Below are 22,430 nucleotides of genomic sequence, written 5' to 3'. Positions count from 1 at the left end.
ATCCTGCTTAACTCCTGATTTAATACAAAACCAGCTGTTAACCTCATTTCCGACCTTAACCGCAGCAGTGTTATTCTCGTACATAGCACTTCTCACTCTAATGTATTTGTCTGATATACCATATAAGGATAGGACCTTCGCTAAAGCTCTTCTATCAGCTGAATCAAACGCTTGCTCATAATCTATAAAACTGAGGACCAAAGCTGTTTGAAAACTCAGGCACTTCTCAATTATTAGCCTAAGAGTAAAAATTTGGTGGACACATCCTCTACCTTTTCTAAAGCCTCACTGTTTTTCTCTTAAAACTTTGTCTACAGCATTTCTCAGTCTAAAAAGTATCATACTACTAAGTAATTTACTACCTACAGAGACCAGACTAATGCCTCGATAATTACCACACTCGCTTTTATCACCTTTTTTTTATGCCTCGTTTTACTAAAATCGTTAGGTACTTCCCTTTTCAACCAAAAAATCGACCCTAGGAAAGGTGGTCAATATCATCTGCTGCTTAAATTTGGCTTATATTATCAAAGAGAAAAAGAGCTACATGGAGAAAAAAAGATTATGTTCCAGAATTTTTTTTTTAATATTTCTAATTTTTGTTTTTAAACTTCAAGAATTTGTTTTTGATACTCGATAAGTTCTTGGTGTCGTTTTTGCCTTTCTTTGGCTTTCTCCTTTCTGTTGTCTTTGAATTCTTTTCTCATTTCCAAGAGGCACTCAAGTAATCTATTTGAGTTTTCGGAATTCTGCGACAAAATCTCACTGCGCTTTTGAGGTCTTCTTTTCCTCTGTGACAAAAAGCTAGAATTAGCTACTACACTAATATCGGAAACTGGAATTTCTGTCTCAGGTTCTAATGTCACTACCCTGTTTCTGCCTCATCTTGAATATTATTCTTACAGTTTTGCATTCAAGTGCCTTATCTTCTGGTTTCTTCCATGAGCTCATTCGAAACACAGGCCTTGTAGAGGCTTTGTCTTTAATTAAGTCATACATTGAATCATAGTAAGAAGGTTTTTTAATAGCCCCTTGCCCTGTTGCGTTAGGCCCAGATCTGTCAATTATGTCTCTCATCACTTTCAGCATGTTTCTATATTGGTTTTCAACCATTTCTCCTGCCACTTTTATGTCTACAGGTAAATAAATGCCCAAATTGAGCATCTTTAGGGCCACAAATTGATATTTCACGGCATTTCGCGTTTTCGAAACCATTACTTTCTTAGTTTCTTCTTTGGCCAAAATCGAGATCAGAGTTTCTCTAGCCATGGCATCTTTTTCCTTCGCCTCCCTTGTCCTGATATTCTTCCAGAGCTTGGTAGTTGATGGCTTGTCTGGAACTAAAAAATTGTATTATTTTTTTTTACAGACATTGCTATAGTTTTAATGCAAATGTGGAGATATGCTTTATCTTATAAATAAATTTTCTTTTTCTACCACAGGTGTTTAGGAATACAAAGATGTTACCTTCCCTAGAAGCACATAGTTAGTAATAATAAGCGTGACAGCTTTTTAAAGCTGTTTTCAAATAAGAACCGTCACCATGGACCCCCAAAAATTCACACAAGGACCCCCAAGGGGTCTGTGGACCACCAGTTATGTCTGTGGACCCATGACATGTCTGAACACGCTAAAATTATATGCCTGCCCGTTTTTAAATGTAAATGTTATTTGTGCTTAAATATTAGTATTTAGTATAAAAAAAAGACAACAAACAATAAAACAGAAGGGATAGTAAGAAAACATATCTAATTACTTAGCGTGTGTGTGTGGAAAGGGGGTGTGAATCTGTTTTGTCACCCCCTAGTCCCTACACCTTAAATTTTTTTGACAAAAGCAAAAAAAGCTTTTGTCTTTTCGTTTGTTGACACCCCCCCCCCCCTATAAATAAGATCTCTTACAAATAAAAAAAAAATTACCTTTTTTATATCCTTCTTTAAGTGACACCCCCTTCAAATAAGTTCTTTTTACCAAATCTTTACACCAAGCTTTAGTCCCATCATTTTGGCACTCCCTTTTACATGGCCCCCCTCTGCCCTGCCCTTGGCACCACATGTAATGTAATAACAATACTTACTTTGTGTTGGAGTTGAAGAGCAATGTCCAGAATCTTCAGATTGAAGTTTGAATTCAAAGCTCCCTAGGCCATCCACATCAATATTTGCATTACGCAGCTCAGTTTCTGATAATTGAATATAGGTTTCTGAAAAAGAAATCATATGCATAAAGAAGTGGGCATTATCTTACCTAAACATGAAAGATAAAACGCCCAACAGTCCACATAATATTGTCATCATGACCTTTTCCTAAGCAATTTAAGTAAAGATTCCAAATCCAAATTGCTGATGTTGTTAGTTACATAGGAAATTAAGTATTTACTTTTAAAGCATATATATCAAGTTAGTAATATTTCTCATAATTAGCTACATTAGTAAGATTTTGGTAAATGCTAGGAAAATTTGTATTGTGCAACCCGGGAATACTTTTATCTAATGAATTTAGATATACTAAATACATATTTGGTTTCCTTATTCAGGTTTAGAAAGAGTCAATATAAGTTTTATTTCTAAATTTTGAAAATTGCCTAATAATCTACTGAATAGTTTAAGGAATAATAGGAACAAAAATTTTTAAGTGACAGGCATCATGCATAATATTTTATGTTATGTACAGTACATGTTATTTGACATGTTTTGAACAAACATGTTTTCCCTGAATACTATGCACCAGAAAGAAATTATACTCCACAAACTGTGTCCCAGCCTATCCCTACCTATCTCCCATTCCTTGCACTACCTTGCAATACAAAATGTGCTGTAAAGTATTCTGTTTTTTGTTCTTTGTATATTGTCTTTTCTAGGTTTTTTTTGTTATTGTCTGTTATTTGTTATTTTACTCAGAATGCAAATTCAGCCTTTAAAGGCTAGGGATAATTCATTTTTGAAATAAATATTATCTTATATCTTATGTTATACATTTATATGAATATATATAATATTAAGATATTCAGTGGCGGCTTGTTGGGGGGGACAGGTGAGATGAGGCCCGAATACTTTTTGAAGATTAACAGCCTTTTTACAAGGTTTCAATCAGTTTGGTAAATTAAATTGCATTTTTTGTAATATGTCACTTAGTATGTTCAAGAGTTTGTTCTATACTATAGACAATGGAATCAGAATATTTGAAAGCCTAATACAGGACAATTACAGTCCCCACCCTGGAAAACAAAGGAAATCACTTTTGAAAGCAATTACAGTTTTCCACCTTGAACAAGAAGGAAAATCATTTATTTCTGTTTACAACAATGACCCACCTCCCTTTCTAATATGCATTTTTTTCTCATTAGGCAGTTTTTTTTTTAAACACGTTTTCAACTTTTGGTTATTATGGGCTTCGGTTCACCCTGAACTAGGTTGCACCTACAGCTGCAATCATGACCAGTGACTAATTAAGACTACAACAATAACTACTAGCAACTTTGAGTCTTTCTACTACTTCAACTGCAACTATTACTACTTCTACAGTTATTACCACTGCTGCTACTTTTACCACTACTTCTACTACCACTACTCCTACATTAAGCTAAATATTTCAATTTACCTTAATAGTAAAATGTTGTTGAGAAAACAAATGTTTAGAGTTTTGAAAAATAGCTTAAAAGTCTTTGAACATGGCGTTAGATTGAAATAAGGGTTTTATAAAAAGCTAAGTGTGATGCATCATCATACATATGATGATTCTGTTTTTGTTCAAAATTATTTTTTATTCTAATATTTTTATTCCTAAGGGTAGGAGTTAATTTTTTATTATAATTACTGTGGGCTATAGCTTGTTCTTTAATATGCATAAAGAAGTGGGTATTATTTAACTAACGATGAAAGATGTATGCACATAAAATAGTTGCATAGAAAACTAAATATTTGGTACTAAAAACATGTTTAAAGTAATTAATATTGTTCATAGGTAGCTAAATGCTATGTATATATAATGTTTAATGCATGAATTTTCAAAAAACATGTTTAGCCTTGTTATTAAAGTTTAGAAAGACTGATTACAGGTTTTATTTCTGAAATCTATCAAATTGTTTGAACAATATACATAGCTTTTAGGAATAATAGGAAGACAAATTTTTCAGCAAGACATAACTAGGCAGTGCTGCAACAAGGGTTTATTCCACCTACAGTAAGCAGGGATGTCGCTGCCCCTACTCCAGCCTATTTGTAAGTCAGTTTAAAATATTTTTGTCAATGATGATCCATTTTTTATTGCTTTTTTTTGGTACCCTTAGCAGCAAAGTACTTGGGTTGGTGCTCTGGTTGCTCCTTCCAGCATGGACACAATTAGGGTTTGGCATGCCCAGGGCAAGCAGAGATTTTGGTGACCTTCTTTACAGCCTATTTATTGTTAAAGCAGTTAAAAACATGCATTTCATTGCTTTTTGCAACCTTAAAAATGCTGTGCCAGGGTTGACCTCCTTCATAGTCTCTCATTGCCCCAAGTCCTGCATACCATAGTTACATCACTGGCACTCCATTAGTTGCATCCCTGCAGTGGCATGCCATGGGCTTTTGGTACTGGGGGCAGATATCTATTGTGTCACCCCCAACCCTTACAATATTTTTTGACAAAAGCGAAAGCTTTTTTTATACAGTTTATGATTTGGCACCCTCTTCATAAAGGTTCTTACACAAGAAAAGAAAAGCTTCTTTTGCATCATTTTTCAATTTCCATCCCCTTCATTATGTTTTTATACATAAAAACAGCCTTTATGGCATCATTTTATCATTTTTCCACCCCTTTTTCTGGGTTACCTGGGGTGGACTGCCTTCTCCACCCCAGGTATGCCAAGGGCAGGCTCCACCCTTCCCTTGGCATGCCACTACATTCCTGTGCATAGCCTAAATCTTGTAATTATTAACATGATCTAACTAGGTTATACCCAGGATCACTACAAGGGGGGAAAGCTGCCCAGAATCAACTCTTTGGAGTGGGGAGGTGTTTTCAAAAACATGCGTAAAGTTAGGCATATTTTTACAATCAGTACAAAATTTTATCAATACCCCTTTTGGTAAAGTTCTACGAAATCATATTATTGAGTTAGGACAAAAGTGAATACACCATTTGATGCCTTTTTTTATGCTGTTTACGAATATAATATGAATTTCTATCGAAAATTAATTTCAGCCCCCCCCCCCCTATATATGCCAATTCAGGGTTAGGTATAGCCTATATAGGGGGGGGGGGCTGAAATTCAGGTCAAGATCTACCAAATCATATTATTGAGTTAGGAATAAAGTGAATATGCCATTCGATGCCTTTTTTATGCTGATTACGAATATAATAAGCATTTTTATCGGAAATGAATTTCAGCCCCCCCCTCCTCCCCCCCTATATAGGCTATACCTAACCTAACCCTGAATTGGCATATAGCCTATAGGGGGGGGGGGGCTGAAATTCATTTCCGATAGAAATGCTTATTATATTCGTAATCAGCATAAAAAAAAGGCATCGAATGGTGTATTCACTTTAGTCCTAACTCAATAATATGATTTGGTGGATATTGACCGAAATTCAGGTATTTGTTTAGCCTTGGGACACCTCATAAGGAGACATGTTATGAAGACAATTCTTACTTTAAAATATGTATAATGATCCTAGTTTTTACATTATCTAATGGTAGAATCTTCATCATCAAGTCTGTCCTATAAAATTCCTGAAAAGAGAAAAAGTTTCCAAATATCACCATGTATTTAATTTAATGCTTAGTATCTTTAAATTGCAATTTTAAATTGCTACTTAATAAGTTGTTTTATAGAAAGCATTCAAGCCGGTATTTTTATTTTTTTTTTAAACAGTAGTGGTAAAAGGCGAATGGCAGTGCCAAAGGAGAAATAGCAGTGGCGTAAATAAAAAATATCAATAACAGTGGCGAAGGGTGATTAGCAGTGGCATAAATACAAAATATTAATAACAGTAGTTAGGTTAGGTTAGGTAAGGTTTGGTTTGGTTTGGTTAGGTTACAAAAGATGCACGGAATTTCGAAGGGCGGAATTAACCACTACTTTTTCTTTAAACACGTTTTTTGACACACGTGTTAAATACGTGCTAAATGCTATCTATAAAACAACATATTTGGCCGCAGTTTACAGCGTCAATTTCAAAAGAATTAAGCATTGAATTAAAAATGTTGTGATATTTGGAAACTTTTTCTCTTTTCAGGATTGTTAGAGGAAAGACTTGATGATAAAGGTTCTCCCCTTGGATAATATAAGAACTAGGATCATTATACATATTTTAAAGTAAGAATTGTTTTCTTAACATGTCTCCTTATGAGGTGTCCCAAGGCTAAACAAATACCAACAAAATAAATAAGCGTAAGACATTACCATCTGACAATTCACCCCAAATAGCTCTATTGTTTAACTCTCTGCCAATAATTTTGATGTGGTCTTCCATCACGTTTTCTTATTTTTAAAAAGTCACGCTCAAAATTCACTACTCACATCTACTACTCTGCTAAAAAGCAGGGTTCTCGAATTTGTGAATCTGAGTAGTCAAATTTTTTCGAGTAGTGGTTTTTCACTACTAAGGTAGTCGATGGAAATGTATTTTTGATACTCGAGTAGTAAAATTTACTACTCGAGTAGTACTCATTATTCCCTAAAAATACCCTGGAGGCAAGAATTTGAGTAGTCGATGGAAAAGCAGTTTTTGACTACTCCTTTGTCAAAACGGCAAAATTTTCAAACTAAGCCCGCGTTTAATATTCAAGTTTAATAGCAATATGGACTTTTCAGATTATACCTATGAAATGTTTTTGGACGATTTGGAATCTTCAGGTAAGATACAAATACTGTCTTGTGTTAGCCTTAATAATAAGAATTAGTTGTTTAGAGAATTAGTCAACAATTTTTGTTGTTTAAGAATATCATGCCTACTAATGACAATTCTACCTTCATTTTAAAGTAAAAGTTTATGCATCTGTTGCTTTATGACTTCCTTCAAATCAAATAATTTCCTTGAATTTTTGTTATCCTATGGTTAGAAGATTCCTTTTGTGCTAAGATTTTTGAAAATTTTGATAAACCCCCTAATTTTAAATTGTCTTTTATGTTGCACACTATTCTCAGAAACAAATGACTTCATTTTAAGCCTTCAATAAAAGTAAATAAGAATTTAAGAGAAAAAACTTACCTCAATTGCACTTTGACATTTTCTTATTTGTCAAAATTCTTAAAGGAAGCTCACTCAGCCTGTTTGGGTTTACAGTGCTGTAAAACCTTAATGTAAATTTGCCAGGGTGCAATTTGTCTTCAAACTGCCAGAGGCATTTCATGGGTTCAAAAAGTGAGGGGGACAGATCTAAAAAATAAGAGGTATTTCAGGTTGTTGAACAAGGGGCCAAGATAGTTGTAACTTTTATAAATGTTTTAAATTTAGAAAAAGTAGAGGGGCCTTGCGCACCCACACAAGCTGCCACTGGAAATTACCTTAATTCATGATACCTTTTAAGCTCCATAAAAATCAAGTTTGCACCAATAAGTAATTATTTCTTCATATTGACCTGGTTGTCATTTTATCTTTTAGTGCCTATTTATGTAATTATACTACTTCTGAAATCCTGTGATATTCCGTAATATTTCTTATTTCTTTAGATAAGGAAATGAGCAAGTATTGCTGCTTTATTTTCTAACTATTTATGTAAGCCATATCTAACTTTATGTTACATATTTTTATTAGTTTACTTGTTCTTGTAAAGCAAAAGTATTAAATGTTCAGGAATGCCTTTTTGATCTAATATCTTTGTAAGGAAACTTTATGGCCCTATAAGAGGTTTTCCCCTTATTTAAGTGACCAGTGTCAGAGTTGCTACTATGAATTTTAAGAAATCTTTTGATTGGATTTAAAGATTTTTACTCAGTCTAAAAGACAAATGGAGTTTTCAGGTGTGAAGAAATGCTAACACCACCCTACACACTTAAATTTCAGAGTAAACTTCTCGTCCAAACAACTAGGTGGTAACACCTCAAAAAGGTTATGAACACCTGAGTATGCTAGAGCTGAAAAAAATAGTACCTACTCTGCTTTATTTTTCTGTTTCTATTTTCTTGTCCTCTTTAAGTTCTTGCTTCCCTGAGAGGCTAAATTAGACCAAGATAAAATCAGTTCAGTATATTACAAAAATTACACAGCTTTGTAGGTATCATTTTAAAAGGAATCGGGAAAGAATGTGGACTATAGCCATGCAACTCCAGTAAATAGCTGTTGATATTTGGTTATTTTACTTTTTTTTACACCAATGATAAGAAATAATTTGCAAGATGAGCCTATAAAAAAAAAGAAGATAAGAAATTTATAATCAAAAAATTTTTTATCTAAATTCAAATTTCTGAGCTTAAGTTTTATATAGCTAATGAGCCAGGCCATTTGATTGGATTACATTCATATTAAGTTTTGTCTGCATTTGTATGGTGGCAATATTAAACCTAAGGAATATTTCAATAATGTACTAACGTTCTTGGAATATGCAAGTTGAGCAGATAGAAATATGAAAAACTGAAAATTTTAACATTACTAAATAATATTTTTTGTAACATATTTAATCTATAATAATGTCTATAAATTGAATGTTCGATATTTCAGATGATGAAGAGCTTGAACTGTTGGAACACGCTGCAGACAAGGATTTGTAGACAAGATCCTAATTCTCTTTCCAAATTTGCAGCTAGCAATAGGGCAAGGTTGCCAAGCGTTATATATTAAAAATGCCACAGATTACGTTGGTATATCCGTTTTTCCATATTTTTGGTGACAGTTTGTGCAGAAGGGAGCAACATCAAACAAACAAGAGGCCGATTTGGTACCAGCTTGATTTTAATCCTTAAACTGCAAGGACTATGTGATTTGATAATGAATTTCCCACATTTTGTCTACCTCGAGAATTTTCAAGGCAATAATAGAAAAGATATTGGCTGAAAAAACATACTTAGAAAAAAATATTGGCATATTGGCTTTCACATAAATTGTGTATATTAAGGACCTCCCAGGAGGATTTGTAAGTAATGAAATTGTATATATTATCTTTATGTATATATTTTGACCAATTGTATATAACTATACTTTTGTATAGCTTGACTCCCCCTCAGATAAATAACAAATCATGAATGACAGACAAACCAGGATCAGAAACCCACCTAACTCCTTCAGTCCATCCAGTGGGGGGCCTCGTCAAGGTGCAAAAAACTTAAGTCTTTCTAGTGGGGGATCTTGGCAAGGTGTAAAAAAAATAAACTAGACTACCAAACACTCCCGCCCCAACTCTGTCTCCAGAAATTCAAGTACTGTACGACTTGACAACAGGGGTTGACAGTTCTGTGAAGTAAATATCCTCTGAAATTACATTCCTAAGATCAGAGCTTGCCCAGAAACAAAGTTTTGACGAGATACACCATAATGTAGACAGTGCAGTCTTAGACCTCAATTCAAGGCTTGAAAACATCCAACAGAATTACTCACAGACGGTTGTCAACACAGACGAAGTGAGAAATATTGTGAGAGAAGAGGCTTTCTGCCTTGAGGAGACAGAGCGACGGAAAACAAACATCATTGTGAAAAACTTGCCAGAGAATAAAAATGTTGATGACCTGTCCGAGGTTAAGCAAATATTAGAAATGAGCTTGAATTACCGGTACCCACTGATGTGAAAGCTACCAGGCTCGGAAACAAGAACAGAATGTGAAGCGAATGCTAGGTCTAGAGGACGACCATTACTGATTCAGCTCCCTGAATCAGAACTACGACTGAAGAGGGACATAGTCCAAAAATCATATGAGAAAAGGCCAAGCCTTCAGATCTTCTTCCGAAATGACGTACCTAGACAACTCAGAACCTTGAAAAACAGTAACCAGACGTTAACTGAAAACGGAAGGAATCCTAAAACTCTCAGAACAGCAGAACCACCAAAAAACGACAGACCTATCACGCTGTAACTGACTACAACTTCAATGAAAAAGGGTCCAAAGACCCTCTTACCAAAGTTCTGACCAATAAGAAATCTGACACTTTCCTAGAAAGAAGATCTGGAAATCTGACGACAAGCTCAAGAAAATGTGTATCCTGTATATCAATGTTGACCCACTGTTAAACAAAATTGATGAACTGAAGCTCCTCGTTCACGATGTGAAACCAGACGTGATCTGCAAAACCGAAGTCTGTCCAAAGCGAAACATAGCTATCCTTGATTCAGAAATACAGATCTCATATTATGAAGTTGCAGCTCCAAACCTACAAGAGTGTGGCTGAGGGTGCATAATCTATGTCAAAACTGGGTGTGAAAACCAGCAAATCTCTCCAGGAGCAGATAGCGCCAAGATTGGACCAGAGACACTCTTCATAAAGGTGTCCAATGAAGTTTTTGGTTTTGTTTATAGGTCACCATCACAAACAGTTGAAGAAAAAACAAAATTCCTACACCTCCTTAACACAGCTTTCACTAAGCTCAAAGACATGAAACACTTGATGTACATACTAGGGGACTTCAATTTCCAGGAAATAAATTGGGATGAAAACCAAACACTTGATCACCCTTGTTCAATATGCTCAAGGACCATTGTCTGACTCAGTTGGTAAACGGACTAACCAGATTCCGTCAAAACGCAAAGGAAAAGACCCTGGACTTAGTGCTAGCCTGCAGTCCTGAGACAGTATATCAACTAAGGTCACTCCCACCACTAGGAAAAAGCGACCACATCACTCTACTTTCCCAGCTGAACCTGAATCAAACAAATCCACAGTACCACAACAGAAAAGAATTCAGAAGGCTCAACAAATCAAAGCTTAAAGAAACAGTTAGCCAAGTGGATTGGATTTGCTCGCAGATGGGAGAGACCTGTGACCAGAAGTTTGAACTATTTCGAGACATCATGATTCGTAGTGCCAAAAGCTGAACCAAAACAAAGAAAAGTTGTCAGCTGCTAACACTACCACATATTAACCCTCAGTTTAAGCGGCTGGATGAACATTAAGAGTCGAAAATTTAAGAAAATCAGAAAACTGGAATCTCTAAACCTGGACACACAAAGCGCTAAGATGCAGTACAACAGAACCACAAACAAATTCCGCAATGCAACGATATACACTGAAAGAGAACACGAGAAAAAGATAGCAAGTGAAGCGAAAACAGCCCCTAAAAAGTTCAGGAAACACATCAACTCCAGACTCGCATCAAAGAGACAAATATCAAACCTGAAAAACAAAAATGGATCGACGGCCACAACACCGTCAGAAAAGGCAAATGCCTTCAACTCCTTCTTCAGCTCAGTCTTTAAACTAAAACAAGACTACCCAGATGTCACAAAGGAGAGACTAAACCCTGAAATTACACTCACAAAAGAGGAAGTGATAAACCAAATTTAAGAAACTTCAGACAGACAAGTCAAAAAGCCCAGATGGAATTGAGGCAGCATGGATAAAGGAATGTGCTGAGTACATTGTTGAGCCACTGCTGGAGATTTTCCAGACATCTATAGACGAAGGGGAGCTGCTAAAAATCTGGCATGAAGCGATTGTTGTGCGCATCCATAAGAAAGGGGAAAGGGCAAATGCAGAAATTTCAGACCAGTATGTCTCACGTCACTGGTCTGTAAACTAATGGAAGGGTGTATCAGAGACCGCATACTGCACCATGTTTTAGAGAACAAACTGATAAACCCAGATCAGTACAGGTTCCTTCCAAACAAAAGTTGTACCACGCAAGTATTAGACATGCTGAACAAATGGACCCAAGCTCTGGAAGCAGGCCACAGTATCCTGGTAGTATTTTTTGATTTTGGAATAGCTTTTGAGGGCATCTCCTATCTACATGTCGTCGAACAACTACAGAATTTTGGTCTCCAGTCACAACTACCAAACTGGGTTGAGTATTTCCTGAAAAACTTAACGCAAAGAGTCAGAGTTGGTGACCTTTTCTGAACCAGCCAGACTGACGAGTGGAGTCATTCAAGGTAGTGTTCTTTGGCCCCTCCTGTTCATACTATTTATCCACAAAATTAACAGCGGTATTTCAAGCTCTGCCAAGACTTTTGCGTATGACACTAAACTCTACAGAAAAAGGGCATCACACATGGACGAAGTCATCATTCCAGAAGACGTCGACAAACTGAAAGAAAACCTGAAAAACCTTGGGCTAAACTTCAACACAAGCAAAAAAAAGTCATACAGATCGGAAAGAGAAAAGAAACAGCCCCACAGTTAACTATAAAAAGTAGAACAGAGCAAGAGTACCATCAGAGACAGTAGAATCAGAGAGAGACCTCGGAATTATTATTGACTCTCAGCTAAAGTTTCATAACCACACAAATGAGATAGCTTCGAAGGCCTCTCAACTGACTGGTCTCATTGGGCGGAGCTTCAAGCATCTCGACCAGCAGACCTTTGTAAAGCAATACAAAGGGTTAGTAAGACCTACTATTGAGTATGGTAATGTCATATGGGGGTCTCACTATTAAACAGACTAAGCCGAGATAGAAAAAGTTCAAAGACGACCCAAAAAGCTTCTTCCAGGCTTCAAAGAGGAGACCAACACTCAATTTGCAGTGTTGCAAATTCCAACACTCAAGTACAGAAGAAAAAGAGGAGACCAAATCCAGATGTACAAAATGAAAAACAAGTTGGAAAAACTCAGCTTTGAAAATTACTTTCAACTCCCAAACACCCAGACAACACGAGTTCACTCGTCAAATATGTTCAAGCCACATGTCATAAATTAATAAATACCAAATTTCTGGATTTTAGGAGAGTATAACACCTGTAACAGTTTCCCATAAAGTTTTGTTAAAGCAGACACCCTAAATGTATTAAAAAATCGACTCGATCGATTCTGGAAAGAACACATGTACACACACGACTCTTAAACATCTGACTATAGTGACTTGAAATGGTTAACACTACCACCTGTGCAAACTCCTCCGAAGTTGATGTTGCGTTCAGGCTCTACTGGCCATACACTCTGGGGAGATCCTTACTCACGGTTTAAATTGCAGAATTTCAAATAGCCAAGTATCAGAGAAACAAAACTTGACGAACCAACTGACAGCCATCTCAAGAGTGCCATAACAGGGATGTTTCCCCAAAGGCACTGAGGATCCTGTATTTTAATCCTGTAAGTGAAAACAGAAAAACATTAATATTATTACTTTATTATACCCAGAATGCTTTTACTAATTAGATTATCAAGTTTTTTTCCACTATTATAGATTTTTCAAAATAACATTGTGGTAAATTATGCCCTCATTTTACAAATATAAATTTAAAACTAAGAAAATTACAAATTTAATGTAAGAGCTAGAAGGTATGACAGTATTGATGAACCATGGAAATATTTGTTGCTAATGCGGAACCAACCCCTTTCAGAATGAAATATGGTACTAGTTTACAGTTCAGGGTCATGAGAAGAAAACACTATAAGATTCTGATAACAACTTTAAAAAAATGCAAATCTACTTCCCTGTATTATTCCTAGAAGAGCTTTGCTTTACTTTATTCTAACACCCTTCTTGGTAAACAAATAAAAAACCAATTTTTGTGCTGCTTCAGTTTAAAATAAGCCCTAGAATATTTACAAATATTGTTACTAAGTGCTTCATATTGCTTAACCCTCTTACCCTTGCTAATGTTCAAATATACACCCAACTTCAATTATATATTGCTTATGTATCTTGCAGAACAGAACTTTTTGTGTCAGCCAAATACCCATAAACTGAACTAACATTGACAAATTCAACAAACTCAACACATATGGGCAGGGGCATCCCAAGACAAGGGGGAAGGCAAAGGGGGCACACTGCCTCCCTAACTTTTTGGCATTCATTAAATTTTTCACCAAATGTAATATTTGGAAATATTGACATAAATCAAGCACAATTCTGACCTACATACGGTCCCATAGCAATTAAGTAAAATCTCTGCAGTTTGCCCCCCGCCCCTCCCCAATGAAATGAGGCTTAGGGTTCCCCTATGTAGGGAAATATATAGGATGAGCTATATATTTTGGTTTTAAGATTCTGTACAGAGGAATAACTAATTTGAGCACTTTTCTGGTTTTTAATGATCTTTTCGGATTGTTGTGGGGATTTCTTCTCTCGAGCTCTGCTCGTGCATTGAAATTCATTGACTGGATGAAATTCTTTCTTTATAATTTACAGCAGCTATAGGTTAACTATATTTCTGGTAAATTTTTTGTTGTTAATATTATTGTCTTTAGAATAAAGTGAACATACCACTTAATACCTTTTTTTAATCAATGCCAAATTTAAGCCTTTTTTGAAGTCTTGAAAATGACTAATATATAAAAATAATAAATAAATAATAATATTCAATAAATATGAGCAACTGCTGGGCAGCATACTCCAGTCTGCCAGAACTTGGCTTTACTCACCACCAGATGAATCACTCCAGCAACCTTGTTGACAGTGAGGATATGACCATCCACACCCAATGTATTGAGAGGCGTTGGTGGTCTCTGAAGAAAAAATGCAAAAGGTTGAAGAAAAAATGCAAAAAATGCAAAATTTGCAATATAGGCAATTATTATATTTGTAAAGAGCATAAAAAAGGCACTGAGTGGTATGTTCACATTATTTGTAAGTCAATAATATGAACAACCAAAAATTAACCATATTTCCTTTGTTTCTTCAATTTTATTTGTTCTTGAATAAGTTTTAGCCTAGTCAGTTATTATATCACTATAATTGAATAGCCTAGGGCTATGAGGAACCATCAGGGGGGGGGGAAACAGGGATTGATTTTACAAAACAAAAATTTTCTTTATTTTGTTCTAGTATGTCACCTTCTGAAATAAAGCTAATCTATATCTTTACCTATTTTAAAAAAAACTAAGGGAAAAGGTTTAGGCTATATTAACCAGATAGATAAAAAAATACATACCACTAGCATCAGAATTTCATCCTGAATCTCAATAGCCTACGACAGTCATTTCCTTCACAAATTATTTTCAAAATTACTTCGGTACTCCTTTGATATACCCACTCTTTTATATACTGCTAGTTTGGTTAATGCCAATGAAATAAAATAAAATAGGATGACTATATAATAGTTTAAAAACAAATTTTGGCTATATATTTGCACATTAGGGGGGGATGGCAAATCATAGGAAATATTAAATACCTAACATAGGTACCTTTTCCCCCCAAAAATCCCAAAAAACAACACTTTAAATATCGTATACGCAATTAAAACGACGCTATACATTGTATTTCTCTACAGCGGTGTCTTGAATCCTCCAGTTAAAACGGGTTTATCATTGAGTCTTTAGTTTGAGATATATAAAAGAGTGGGTATACTAAAGAAGTAAAGAAGTTTTTTTAAATTTCTTCAATTTTCTTGTTTTTTTGGTTCTTTCCAATTATATGGGCACCTACAAGGAATCCAGTCATGAAAAACTCGGTTTTGACTGGTTAATTTAAGACACCGCTATACAGTAACGGAATGCTTAGGGTGTATTCAATGCGTTTGCGATATTTAAACTGTTGTTTTTTGGGGTTTAGGGGGAGAAAAGGTACCTGGGTTAGGTTACATATTTAATATATGCAATGCTTCACACTCCCCCCCCCCCCCCTACTGCGCAAATATATAGCCCAAATTTGTTTCTAAACTATTATATTTCCATCCTGCTTTGTTTTATTTCATTAGCATTAACCAAACTTGACTTTTGAGAACTGCCCGTATAGTGGGAAAGTACCGTTTTTCACAGAAATGTCATGGCGGCGATTCAATTTGAAAATACTATATTTTGCTGAAAGCTCCGATTTGAATTGAAATATACTAAATCTTGTTGAGCGGTGATTTAATATGAAAAATATTAAATCTTGTTGAGCTGTGATTTGATGTGAAAATTACTAAACAGTTTGAATTATTCATTTTTTTAAAGGAAAAACATACCACTAGTATCAGAATTTCATCCTGAATCCAAATATGACATTCTCTTCCGTTGCAATTTTTTCAAAATTGCTTATAAACTATGACTAAGAGACCTACGCTCTACCCACTAAGCTATCAGACCTTTTGTCTTATGAAAGATCCAAGTCGCACAAGTAGCTAGCAACCTAGTAAGAGACGATCATGTCCAATAAAAAAAAATAATATAATAACCCATAACTCCTATAGATAGAGTAAGATCAAAACAAGAAGTACGCTATTGGAACCAGATTGTCCAAAAACTTTACATATGAAACTTACCATCCATTGGCTTGAATAACAAGGGATATATATTGGCTTGAAAATCAAGAAACAAGGCTGCAACCATGATATTCTGCATATAGGCCATCTTTTTGCCTTTCTTTTTCTCCTTAGATAGCTTGGCACTATAACATCTTAGAGAGTTGTTTAATGTCTCATTTTAATACGGGTTGCAGCGGTAGCTAGCAACTTAGTAGAAGACGATCACGCCCCGTAGTAAAAAACAAAATGGCCCATAACTCCTAAAACTAGAATTAGATCATATAACGAAGTACACTATTCGAACAGCCATGTCCAAAACCCCTTTATAGGAAACGTACCGTCCCTTGGCTTGTACAACAAGAAAATATGTTGGCTTAAAAATCCAGAAAAGTGGCTACAACCACGATATTCTGCATAAACGGCATTTATTTTTCTTTCTTTTTTTCCTTAGATAGCTTGGCAGTGGAACATCTTAAAGAGTTATTTAATCCCTCATTTTAAAGACAATTGATGTGGTTAAAAGCCCTTTGTAATTTAAAACAAATAATTTTCAAAATATAAGCATTTTTTACGAAAAACTTCATTTTCTATAACACTGTTGTAGCTTATCTTATTAAAATTTCATATAGGATCGAAATAGCCAAGTATAAATGAAGACTAAGTTACTTTTATCGGATATAGCTGAAATAACTTAAAGTTAAAATAACACAAACGCCTCTTTTGAGAAGTTACTTGTCTGGGATATAGCACCATACTGATCTTCGTCTCTTACTAATCCAATTAAGAAAAAGCCATAGGCTTCTTTTCTGTTTCTAATCTGGGTTTATATTATATTAAAAAACGATTTCCTGCCCATAGTAAATGATAAATTTTCTAGTAAAGATCCTGGGTACAGTGGTAGCTACCGACCTTGTAAAAAACGATGACGTCCAAACTAAGAAATGCAATAGCCCATAACTTCTAAAAAATAGTGTAGGATCGAAACACAAAGTATACTATTAGAACCGCCTTTTCCAAAACTTCTATACAGACAACTTACAGTCTCTTGGCTTGAATAATTTTTCCAGGTTGCAGGGGTAACTAGCAACCTAGTTTGTGGCTTAAATACCGAGGAAAATCTATTGGCTTGAAAAACAAGATAATTTCCTTAAACTACGATATCTCCATAAACGGCATTTTTTCCGTCTGTAACACTCAGATAGCGGGGCACTGGAACATCATAAAGGGCTTTTTAACGGCTCATTTTAAAGGAAATGGATGTGCTTAAAAACCTTTTGTAATCAAAATTAAAATAAAGAACCAACTCTAGCCTAAATAAGTGAATATTGTCATATACTATCTTTATCAGCGAGCAATAATTGTGTATTTATTTATTTTGTATTTGTGTATGTATGTATTTATTTTATTTTTTAAACACATCCATATTTTTTCGGGAAAATTACAAATGGGCACTATATAAGTTTCATTGGATATATCTGAAACTTAGTAAAGAACAAGCCACGGCACATAATAACTAAAAGTTAAGATAATACAAGCATCCTTTGAAAAGTTTTTACGTAAGGGATCGGTATTACATGTAGGTTTCATTGATATCGTGGCTGTAGAAGTTGTTTATGGTAAAGAACGAAATCTAGCCAATAGTAACTACATGGTAGTATAAGTGAGCTACAAGTTATATAGAGTCTCCACCAAGATTTGAACTCAGATCGTAAGATTCAAAGTCCTAAGTACTAACCATTACACTATGAAACATTCATATGCCAAAGAATGCTAACAATAGGTTATATACATATTTGATAAAGTCTATCCTTGACGCCCAAGAACTTCAATTTAAATATAGTAGGAAGGAAAGTTTTAATCAATTAAGGCATTGACTAACAACAATTTCAAACTAACTTTCAGTGATTTTTTCCTGGTTGCAGTTGTAGTTTACATAAAGGGTCGATGTAGTTCATTATGAAATTTATGGTAAAGAACAAACTCTAGCACATAGTAAGCCCAAATGGTAGTATAAGTAAGCTACAAGTTATAGAAAGGCTCCACCAATATAGGAAACCTCTTATAAAAATCCAGAAGATTTTTTGGAGAAATTGCCCAAGTGAGGGAAGTAAGTCGTCTAATGATTGGGATTCTTTTCACCCAGCACTGCTTCACAGCTTCGACTTGTGCATTCCATGTAAGCCGTTGATCCAAGATTAATCCTAAAATCACAGGGTTAGATTCAAGCTGAATTAATGTGTCTTTTATGTAAAGCTGTAGTATTCGGACATTTTGTTTATTATGGAAGATTGCTGCTTTCGTTTTAACGGCTGATACTGAAATGAACTTCGTGCCCGAGAAAGCATCTAATTCTAATATGGCTTTTTGTAGATTAGTTTCCGATCCTTCACTGAGCGTCCGCGTTCCCAAATAGTGATATCATCAGCAAACTCCCTTTTGGATACTTTTGAACTTGAAAGATCAAATTCTGTTATCATTAGTAGGAAAAAAAAGATATAAGAGGAGATCCTGGTTAGGTAATTCCAAATGAAATGAATAAATGGCCGAGGGAAGACAATTAAAAAAAGGATTGCACATAACTTCTCTTTGGCTACATATCCGTATTCGTCTTCAAAGCCCAACAATAAGACTGTTACAATTCGGCCTTGCTCCAAGGCAGCTCAGATGGCTTCCTCAAGACACAAGATTCTGTAAAGTGTTGACAGTCACTTTCTAAAACCTGATTGTGACTAAGGGAAGAGGCTGTTTTTTCCTTGCAAACCATTCCAGTCTATTTTAGATCATCTTTTCTATTATTTTCCCAAGAACTGAAAGCCGCGATATAAATTCGTAAGAAGAGGGTTTTCCTGGAGGTTTATCTTTTTTCCTAATCGACAGAATGGTAGCTTGTTTCCAAATTCTTGGGAAATCCCTTTTCTGTCATAGTTCATTATAGAGCAATAGCAAGATTTGCTGGAACTTTTCCCCTGCTTCCTTTGCCCAAATGTATCCTATTTCATGGATACATGAAAAAGGGTGTTGATGTCGTATTTACTATGTCAAGGGTAATCTTTAATTTATTCACTGAGAAGGGGCTAATTAGTTCCTCTTTGTGCAGTATTTTTCATATAATTTGCGGACCAATGGACGGCCGATTGGTGCTTGAACTTTATGTTTTTGGTACATGTCAGGAAGGACATTTGCTTTACGCTCGTCACCTTGAATTGAGGAACCATTTATTTCAAATGTTAGAATTTTTTCCAGTTGATCGTCCTTGCCGACCTTCTCTTAGTAAAATAATGTGCTTGGGCTATGGATTTGCGTCTAATTTTTCATAAAAGGAGGATCTTTCTTATCTTCTTGCCATTTCTATGACTTTGTGGGCTTTAGCCACTGTTCTTTTTATCTCTATAGAATCATTCAGAGCCCTAGTTCCGCTGAAAAGGTTTTTACTTGTATTTTCCTTTACTGTAACTTTTGTTGTACTTCTCCACCATATCTTTGGTTTCTTAAAGTAAAGTCTTAAAGGTGGTGTACAGTGGTCTGTTTACAACTCAAGTACAAGCTTAATATGTTTTTGTCAAAAACTCAGGTTATTGTTCCAATTTTTTTTTCTTTTGGGTTGTAGTGAGGTTTGAGACCAAATGGAGTTATAACCATCAAATTTAGTTCTAAAATTCTCCCAGAACTATGGTTTTATGATTCTAGGTTACTTTTTTCTTATCTTTCCGTAGATAGCTGTGGGCATTAAATTCTCACAAAACTATTGTTTAATGATCCTTGGTTATTTCTTTTATTACTTCAAATAAATTATTCCTTCTATTTGGGGTATAAAATGAGACTTATTTAAATATTTTTGTCTTATTTTGCAGAATTTCAACTGCAATTCTAGAGAGCGTGGAATCCCTTTCATATCGTAAGGGCACCTCCGTTTCTTCCTATAAACTTATCTTTCCTGCATGTCTCAAAGCCTTTTCTTTTAGTTTTTTTCATGTTATTAACGTTAGTTTCCTGGATCCTAGATCTACTTCATGTCTTAAAATAATAGCTATTATCTCTTAAAGCTACATTTGCCGAGAGACACTACATTCCATTGCAGAATACTTATATTTTTTAGAGGGGTTTATTTTAATTGCCTGACATACTGGTTGATTTTAGTTCCTATTTGGCTAGGTGCTGGAAATCCTCTTCACCTGAAGAACTGTTGGCTCTCTGCAGTGAACCAACATCCAGTTGGTCTATTTGCTTCTTTTTCAGTTTCTCTAGATGGTCTGGCAATATATCTCTACTGCAGTGTTTTCTTGCTCTTTTGTTTGGGTTAGCTTTGGTATTTGGATTGATAGAAGTTCAGAGATGATTCCTGGGTTTGGTGGTATAGCCACATTTTGTTTGATGATTTGCAGCTGCAGCACTGCTGCTTTCCATACTTCTGTTCCAAGTAGTGTTATAAAATTTATAGTTTTATAATAACTTTTCCTGTGAGGCTGTTTTTCACTTGTACAGTTGTACAGATGCAGTCAATAAAAATATTGACTGTTTGATAGCTAAATAATTTCTGCCACTCCTCTCTCTCCTTGTTGGTTGATTTTGTTGAGGTTTCGTGTAGCAGTTTGTAAAGGGGAAAGCTGGTTTATTGACTGAATACCTGACATTAGTTTATTTGCTGATTGAACTTTTGGAGGTTTAGATTTTGATGGCAACGGTGTAAGTTGTGAAGGCCATTTAGATGCTGTCGCTGATGGAGGTTGCTTTGGTGCTTGGGACTTAGGAATTTTTGCCGCTACGATTGAATATGGAAGATTCGTCTTATCAGTAAATGAGAGGATTTCAACTCACTTCTGGTAAGCAAGGAAAAGATGTTTTTGGAGATATAATAAGTCGATGAAATCTTGGTGACAAGTGCCACGATATTTATCGAAGTCGTCAAAACTTGTAGTCGGTTAAATAAAAACCAGAAAAATACTGACATATCATCTACCAAAATCTTGATCGGTAAACCCAGCAGTTTTACCTACTTATACCGTGATTTTACAGATTCTGCCACAATTTTCCACTCGGTTAAATAAAGCGCGTGTAAATACTGACACGACAATAGGAATGACATAAGGGTGTCACGACGCCGTCATGACATCTGCTAAAATCTTAATCTTGGTCGATAAATACAGCTGTTGTATCAACGCAAACGCTGATTTTACAAATGGTGCCCCTTTTTTCATTTGGTTAAATGAACAATATGAAAATACTAATCTCAGTCGGTTTTACTGACTGGAAGGTTTGGCAGACAACCTAATTGGTAGGAACTAGTACAAGTTACTTGCAGTGTGGCAAGGCCTTATTCACGTTTTATAACAGGTTAGGTGGATAGTAGATTATGAGCTGTTGATGGTGAAGAGAATAACGCCCATCCAGGGGACCCACATGTCTGTTTTAAAATTGTATGTCTGAGCAATATATGTGAGTTGGATCATTGATCAAAGCACAAAAAAATATATTAATGAAACTACTACTACTACTACTAACAACTCACCGCAGCACCAATCCGTCTGAGGCCAACACAGCTACGCACGCTCCTCGTCCATCACAATCTCGTCAAAGCCTCCCTCTTCACGCCCGCCCATGAAGTTCCCAGGTCCTTTAAATTTTTCTTTATGACGTCCTCCCACACCAGCCGAGGACGACCTGCTTTCCGTTTAGCCCTAGACGGTTGGCCAAAAAGAACAATCTTCGACAACCTGTCATCCTTCATCTGCATAACGTGCCCTAGCCACCTCAACCTTTCTTTCATTTTTAATAATAATACTACCAAGGTAAGTGAAGCTGTCCACCTGATCAATGTTTTCATTACCCAACTTCACCTTTTCATCTTCACTTATTCCTAGCCTTAGTGACTTAGTCTTTTTAACATTAATTTTTAAACCTATTCTAGCACCTTGAACTCGCAAAACCTCTAAAACTTCCTTCATTTTGCTCAAACTTCCATCTAGGATGCTTAAATCATCAGCATAATCTAAGTCCAGGAGACTTTTTCCTCCCCATTTGATTCCGTGGTCTACCATTGCCTTTCCTGTGCTCCTTAAGACAAAGTCCATCAAAATAATCCATATAAAGCGGGATAGAACACAAGCCTGCTTAACTCCTGATTCAATACAAAACCAGCTGCTTACCTCATGTCTAACCTTAAAATAACCGCACAAGTGTTATTGTCGTATATAGTA

At 35.5% G+C, this 22,430-nt stretch overlaps 1 protein-coding gene across 1 annotated transcript; it reads right to left on the bottom strand.

The window, feature by feature from the left end:
• Positions 1–532: 532 nt before the first annotated feature.
• On the bottom strand, positions 533–6,456 carry LOC148942272 (uncharacterized). The gene is made up of 3 exons (XM_089103276.1): positions 6,387–6,456; positions 2,078–2,203; positions 533–1,340 (listed from the first exon to the last, which is right to left on the bottom strand). Exons 1-3 carry the CDS (start codon positions 6,454–6,456, stop codon positions 850–852), a joined length of 687 nt encoding a protein of 228 aa, XP_088959402.1. The 3' UTR covers positions 533–849.
• Between the last annotated feature and the right edge of the window lie 15,974 nt (positions 6,457–22,430).

This window comes from Artemia sp. Qi Xiang Cuo, chromosome 17, assembly GCF_049724085.1.
Source record: "Artemia sp. Qi Xiang Cuo chromosome 17, ASM4972408v1, whole genome shotgun sequence".
In the NCBI taxonomy this organism is placed as follows: Eukaryota; Metazoa; Arthropoda; class Branchiopoda; order Anostraca; family Artemiidae; genus Artemia; species Artemia sp. Qi Xiang Cuo.
The sequence above is the reverse complement of the archived record's forward strand: the minus strand, read 5'-3'. Positions and strand labels throughout refer to the sequence as shown.